The sequence below is a fragment of the Babylonia areolata genome, chromosome 20 (assembly GCF_041734735.1).
Source record: "Babylonia areolata isolate BAREFJ2019XMU chromosome 20, ASM4173473v1, whole genome shotgun sequence".
NCBI classification, from domain to species: domain Eukaryota; kingdom Metazoa; phylum Mollusca; class Gastropoda; order Neogastropoda; family Buccinidae; genus Babylonia; species Babylonia areolata.
In genome coordinates this window covers 50,652,741-50,660,240 of record NC_134895.1, presented here as the reverse complement: position 1 = coordinate 50,660,240, position 7,500 = coordinate 50,652,741, and the positions used below count along the sequence as shown (strand labels likewise).

General features: G+C 45.3%; 1 protein-coding gene across 3 annotated transcripts in view; it reads left to right on the top strand.

Annotated features, from left to right (window-relative positions):
• The window catches only part of LOC143294697 (uncharacterized), a 41,276-nt gene that overhangs the window by 19,401 nt on the left and 14,375 nt on the right, over positions 1 to 7,500 (top strand). For 2 of the 3 annotated variants that reach the window (XM_076606099.1, XM_076606098.1), the window contains exons 3-5: positions 1,286 to 1,526; positions 3,445 to 3,744; positions 6,779 to 7,012. In XM_076606099.1, coding sequence (XP_076462214.1) covers positions 1,286 to 1,526; positions 3,445 to 3,744; positions 6,779 to 7,012 — 775 coding nt within the window. The remainder of the gene's footprint in view (positions 1 to 1,285; positions 1,527 to 3,444; positions 3,745 to 6,778; positions 7,013 to 7,500) is intronic. The other variant, XM_076606101.1, reaches the window with a different exon arrangement.

The following is a 7,500-nucleotide window of genomic DNA, read 5'->3' as shown; positions in this document are numbered from 1 at the left end:
CAGTGGGTGTCTGAATGACCCAACCTTTAGCTTCCGTCGTCAGAATTGTGGTATTCTTTGTCAACATTCACGTTTTCAGTATAAGAGCCTTCCGCTTGTAATATTTTGATGGTGGTAATTGGGGTGAAACGCTGTTACCGTCGTCTCTTTCGCCGTTCGTATGGAGAGAGTTAAGATGTGCATTGCACAATCTCTTTCACGGCTCTTACGAACGATTTTGTCTCGGTGTGTACGCGAATCGCGCTTGTATAGTGATATTGTATTGTATTGTATTGTGTTGTATTGTATTGTATTTTTAATTTGCGGGGGGAGGGGCGGGAGTTTAAAAGGGAAGTAAACTCCCCCTCCCACCCCCCACCCCCCCTAAAAAAACAACAACAATAACAACAAAAAACAAAAACCCAGTCTGTTACCACGAACAAAGATACAAACACACGCGGTGTTGTTGAATGAATGTATACACGCTCTGCTACAATGAAAATCTGGTGGACTACTATGTCCTATGAAGTGTTCACTATGAAACAAATTGCCACTTTGGCTTGGTCAACAACTGACACCAGACTGCAACACCATGTTGCTCGAACACATCGTTTACAACCGCCATCATCAGTTGCTATGTCTCCAAGGTTCTCCCCCTTAGTTCACCACTTCCAGTATATACTTCCGGTTCAACATCTTAGTCAACGATTGATGATAATTAACATGCGGTATTGTTGAACAAATATCTATTAACTCTCTCCATACGAACGGCGAAAGAGACGACGTTAACAGCGTTTCACCCCAGTTACCATCATCAAAATATTGCAAGCGGAAGGCTCTTATACTGAAGAGGTGAATGTTGACAAAGTATACCACAATTCTGACGACGGAAGCTAAAGGTTGGGTCATTGAGACACCCACTGGATATCCGAGGGGTCTGTGTAGAGGAGAAGAGAGGACTGGCCGTACTGAGTGAGTTATCGTATATCACACGGAAGAAGACAAAAATGACTGCAGGATTCTTCAAAGACAAGTGATGAGAAGAGGACAGTGTGAATAGGAAAGCCTATGTGAGGAAAGGGTGATGACATCTCACTCCTTTTCTGTTTTGATGGGCCATGCACACTAAACACTCGCTGATCACCATTCAGTGCCATACGTACTCACTCACACATCACTTGACAACGGGCCTATGGTCCGAAACGTCGTGTCAAAACAAAGAGGATTCAACTACCACCCAAAAGGTTTTTATAAACTTTAGTTTTTTGTCTTTTGTATATCACACGGTTGTTGTTTTTTTTTTCAGAAAGAAATCGAGGAGGAGAAGGAGGGTGAGAAGAAAGAAGGAGAGAAGGAGGAGGAGGACGAGGACGAGGACGAGGATTATGTTCGCAGAGCCTTTGTGCTGTTGCCCTACGATGGTCTTCCAGACGTGGACGTGTCGGTGCTGGAAGACGCCGGTGAAAACAGCTATGCCAACTTCGTCAACACGCACTTTGCGGGCTGCAACTGGGCCGAGCAGCGAGAGGAGCTGCTGGAAAAGATGGGTGCGTGAATGAATGAAGGAATGAATGAATGAATGAAGGAATGAATGAATGAAGGAAGGAAGGAAGGAAGGAAGGAACCTATTTTTTTTTATTGAGGGAAAAAAAAGGAATAAGCACAAATGGCTTGCTTTCATCCTGCCCTCATGAAAAGGGGAAATAAATACTCGGTACAAAAGCATTACGTTACATGAATAAATTTCAAATTCTGTTACTAAAAATAAAAAATGAACAACTTAAGTACATGCACAAATGATAGTTCAGAAGGAGAAGGAGAGACAGAGAGACAGAGAGAGAGAGAGAGACAGAGATGGTGGGGGTGAGGGTGGGGTTTGTGGAGGTGGTTTGTGGGAGAGTAGGGGGCATTTATTGTTGGATGGTTTGTGTGTGTGTGTGTGTGTGTGTGTGTGTGTGTAGTTAAACGTCTTTTCACTATTGTTGTTGTAATATTAGACGAAGGTGTCAGTGCTATCTTGCACTCTGTTCAAGTATCAGCGAGAGAGAGAGAGAGAGAGAGGTGTGTGTGTGTGTGTGTGTGTGTGTGTGTGTGTGCGCGCGCGCGCGCGCGAGCGAGATCACCTGAGTGCGCGTGGCAACAGGATGACGACGGTGAGTATGATAACAATGATGATGATGTCGATGGCTGCGGTTGCGATGGTGGCGGTGATGATGCCGTTGATGATGATGATGATGATGGTGATGATAAATATGATGTTAGTGGCAGTGGATGTGGTACCGACTGTGAGAAGTAGGCTGACGATGGACTTTGACGACGGACAACAATGATGGCAATGATAACGACAGTGACAACAACGACGACCATGATAATAATCATAATGGTAATAGTAATAATAATTCCTTACCCCGACTGTCCTAAAACCCTCTTGGTTGAGAGAGTGGGGCTGTATGTCTTGTTATCATAGTCGGGCGCGACTGACCATCATACAACAACAACAACAACAACGATGATAATAATAATAATAATAATAATAATTCCCAGCCCCGACTGTCCTAAAGCTCTCTTGGCCGAGAGAGTGGGGATGTAACTTGGGCAAGACACTCTCCACTATGGTACAGATTCTTGCCCAGATAGTTGGGACAGCTGTTGCCTCCTCTGCTGTTCTGATGATCATACCACTGCTACTACTTCTAATCATGACGAAGTCGATGATGACGACGATTATAGTAAACGATGACCAATACCACTGACGACGATGATGAATTACGAGGATGAGCCGTGATGATGCTGTTGTGTTCCGGTGCTCTTCTCTGTCTCTCTGTCTCTCTTTCAGTCTGTCTCTCTCTCTCTGTCTCTTTCTCTCTCTCTATGTCTCTGTCTCCCTCTCTCTTCAAAAAATATTTCCTGAAGATAGAGAGAGGATACCTGATGTTAAATATAGATAGACATTTGAAATATATAACGACAAGATTCAGTTTAGGTATTGTATGCGGTTCATCATCATAGATATAGAACATGTAACACAGGGATAGGATTTGTCCATCATGCAAAAATTCGACAGAAAATAAAACGCACTTTGTTTTTTGTTGTTTAGCTTTGAGGAATAAACGAGAAACATTTATCGAGGCTAAATGTTATAGACAACCAAATATGTTCAAATTGAACCTATTAATGTCTTCAACCTCCTGTGAAATTGTTAGAAACCTTGCTTAGTATCTATATAAGCTTTCAAAGTCCGATAAAGCATTACGCCATGAGAATACTGATTCTTCTGCATTATGTTTCGTGGCTTGGATAGTTTTCATCTGGAACTGATATTACGTCAAGTTTTCAAAAAAAAATGTTGCATTATGGTGTCTTCATTGTCATGATGTTCACATACCTCTTCATGAGGCGCCTTGGCCTATATATTATGAATAAACCAATCTTCAATCTTGAGAATCTCTGTGTCTGTTCTTCCAGGCGACAGCAACTACATCAACGTGGGCAAACTCCTGGCCGCCAGACGCTCATTTCGCCGCCAGCAGGACCCTTCCAGGGAAAAGGAGCAGTGGTCCCCCCTGACCCCCACCTCCCCCACCACCACCACCACCACCCCGCAACGAAGGCCTCCCCCACCTGTTCCCCCAGGTGCCGCGAGTGGAGGAGGAGGGGGTGGGGGCGGTGGGGGTGAGGGTGTGGGAGAGGGATTGGAGAAACGTCCTCCTCGTCCTCCTCCGCCCCGTCCCCCTAGACCTGACCGTGATGATCCTGCTGCTTCAGGTAGTGTGTGTGTGTGTGTGTGTGTGTGTGTGTGTGTGTGTGTGTGTGTGTGTGTGTGTGTGTGGTTGTTTAGTGGTTGGTTTTAGTGTGAGTGTGTGTGCTTGTTTACTAGTTGTTTTTTTTTTTACTGTGTGTGCGTTTGTTTGGTGGTTGGTTTTAGTGTGTGTGCGTGTTTAGATGTTGTTTTTAGTTTGTGTTGTTGATTATTTGGTGGTTGATTTAGTGTGTGTGGTTGTTCGGTGGTTTTTTAGTGTGTGTGGTTGTTTGATTGTGGTTTTTAGCGTGTGGCTGTTTGGTGGGTGGTTGTTTTTAGTTCATGTGGCTATTTGGTGGTTGGTTTTAGTGTATGTAGTTGTTTGATTGTGGTTTTTAGTGTGTGTGTTTGTTTGGTGAGTGGTTATTTTTAATTCATGTGGTTGTTTGGCGGTTGGATTTAGTGTGTGTGGTTGTTTGGTGTATTTGTTTTTCAAACATTTGAATATACATCAATTCAATATTATGGTACACACACACACACACACACACACACACACACACACACACACACACACACACACACACACGCACACACACACGCACACACACACACACACACACATTTCCTAGCATGTTCTATGACATTTGTTTTCTCATATTTCCCTGCTTAAATTGTGTTTTTACTACGTTTCATGGGTACATCTGAAAGCACATCCACCATGACATGTTAACAATGACAACGGGTGCTTTCAAGACCGGTGTCTTGTAATATAGTCGTCGTAAGCTACTACTACTACTTCTTCTGCTTCTTCTTCTTCCTCCTCCTCATTTCTTTACATTTTTCTCTTCATTTTTCCATCTTATTTCTTTTCCTCCTTCCCTTCTTCCTTCATCTTCACTTTTTCTATGTACTTTTCTCTGTCTCCTCCTCCTTCCTCCTCCTCTTGTGTCTATTCTTCTTCCTCCTCCCCCTCCTCACTTCTCTACATTTTACATTCTATTTCCCCCCTTTTCCTTTCTCCTCCCCTCCCCCTCCTCCTCCTCTTCCTCCTTCGTTCTGTCCTCCTCCACCTCTTCCTTCTTCGTTCTGTCCTCCTCCACCTCTTCCTTCTTCGTTCTGTCCTCCTCCCCCTCTTCCTTCTTCGTTCTGTCCTCCTCCACCTCTTCCTTCTTCGTTCTGTCCTCCTCCACCTCTTCCTTCTTCGTTCTGTCCTCCTCCACCTCTTCCTTCTTCGTTCTGTCCTCCTCACCCTCTTCCTTCTTCTGTCCTCCTCCACCTCTTCCTTCTTCGTTCTGTCCTCCTCCACCTCTTCCTTCTTCGTTCTGTCCTCCTCCACCTCTTCCTTCTTCGTTCTGTCCTCCTCCACCTCTTCCTTCTTCGTCCTGTCCTCCTCACCCTCTTCCTTCTTCGTTCTGTCCTCCTCCACCTCTTCCTTCTTCGTTCTGTCCTCCTCCACCTCTTCCTTCTTCGTTCTGTCCTCCTCACCCTCTTCCTTCTTCGTTCTGTCCTCCTCCACCTCTTCCTTCTTCCTTCTTCGTTCTGTCCTCCTCCACCTCTTCCTCCCATCCGTCTTCCACCCCCAGCCCCCACCCCTCATTTCGTATCACCCCCTCTCTTTTCCTCCCGAACAGACTATATTACAATCTCTTTCATGAGATGATTGTCGAATGTAAATATTTCCTCATCTTCATCTCTCCTTTACATTTCACATTCTGCTTCTCCCTTTTACTTCCTCCTTCATCCTGTCCTCCTCCGCCTCTTCCTCCCAACATCCTCCACCTCCGTCCTCCACCCCACCCCCTCACTTCGTCGTCTCACCCCTCTCTTCTTCTCCAACAGACTATGGAGATTATTATAATATCTTTCGAAAGATGACTATCGGATGTAAATATTTCCTCGTCTTCATCACTTCTTTACATTTCACATTCTATTTATCCTTCTTCCTTCCCCACTCCTCTTCTTCTTATTCCTCCCCCTCCTCCGCCTCCTCACTTCTTTCCATTTCACATTCTATTTCTCCCTTTTCCTTCCTCCTCCACCTCTTCCTTCTTCGTTCTGTCCTCCTCCACCTCTTCCTCCTTCGTTCTGTCCTCCTCCACCTCTTCCTCCTTCGTTCTGTCCTTCTCACCCTCTTCCTTCTTCGTTCTGTCCTTCTCACCCTCTTCCTTCTTCGTTCTGTCCTCCTCCACCTCTTCCTTCTTCGTTCTGTCCTCCTCCACCTCTTCCTTCTTCGTTCTGTCCTCCTCCACCTCTTCCTTCTTCGTTCTGTCCTCCTCCACCTCTTCCTCCTTCGTTCTGTCGTCCTCACCCTCTTCATTCTTCGTTCTGTCCTCCTCCACCTCTTCCTTCTTCGTTCTGTCCTCCTCCTCCTCTTCCTTCTTCGTTCTGTCTTCCTCCACCTCTTCCTTCTTCGTTCTGTCCTCCTCCACCTCTTCCTTCTTCCTTCTTCGTTCTGTCCTCCTCCACCTCTTCCTCCCATCCGTCTTCCACCCCCAGGCCCCACCCCTCATTTCGTATCACCCCCTCTCTTTTCCTCCCGAACAGACTATATTACAATCTCTTTCATGAGATGATTGTCGAATGTAAATATTTCCTCATCTTCATCTCTCCTTTACATTTCACATTCTTCTTCTCCCTTTTACTTCCTCCTTCATCCTGTCCTCCTCCGCCTCTTCCTCCCAAACATCCTCCACCTCCGTCCTCCACCCCACCCCCTCGTTTCGTCGTCTCACCCCTCTCTTCTTCTCCAACAGACTATGGAGATTATTATAATATCTTTCGTAAGATGACTATCGGATGTAAATATTTCCTCGTCTTCATCACTCCTTTACATTTCAAATTCTATTTATCCCCTTTCCTTCCTCCCCCTCCTCCTCCACCTCTTCCTCCCATCCTTCCTCCAACCCCACCCCCACCCCTCATTTCGTATCACCCCTCTCTTCATCTCCAACAGAGTATATGAATTATCATAATCTCTTTCCTAAGATGATTGTCGGATGTAAATGATTCCCTCATCTTCATCTCTGGGCTTCCTATATGTTCCTGAACTCCACTCAGGGCGAGGGACTGCCCAGTTACCCAAACCCTCCGCCTCCTCCTCCGCCACCACCTCCCCACCACCTTGCCCCCCACGGAGGCCGCCGTCCGCAGGGCACGGGCAATTGGTCAAGATGTTTGAGGCGGAGGATGAAGAGGAGGAGGAGGAGGAGGAGGAGGAGGAGGAGGAAGGGGAAGTGTTTACCATGCCTGCGTTGGCGGAAGTGTTCAGTTCGACCAGCTGTTTGAGTTTTGGTGGGTCAGACAAGTATTCAATCAATCAATCAATCAATCAATCAATCAATCAATCAATCAATCAATCAATCAATCAGTCAGTCAATCAACAAACGAAGAAATAAATGAACAAATGGATATAGGAGGGAGAGAGAGAGAGAGGGGGAGAGGGGGGGGGAGGGAAAGAGATAATGGATAAATGAATCATTCAAACAATCAATCAATTAATTAACCAATCCGTCTGTCAATCAATTATTCAATCTATCATCAATCAATCTACAATTGAGAGAAACAAATGGATATAATGAACCACTGACTGACCCACTTACATATCTAAGTGGTTACTATGTAATGAAATAAGTGAGTAAGTGAAGAGAGTTGAGTATGAGTCTGGAAATAGGTCATATTGTATTAAGATTTTGGGACCAGGTTATTAGGTAAAAATGTGGCTCATGATCAGGAGGTTAGTTTGATAATGTGAGTAACATTGAATATCGGCCATGACGATG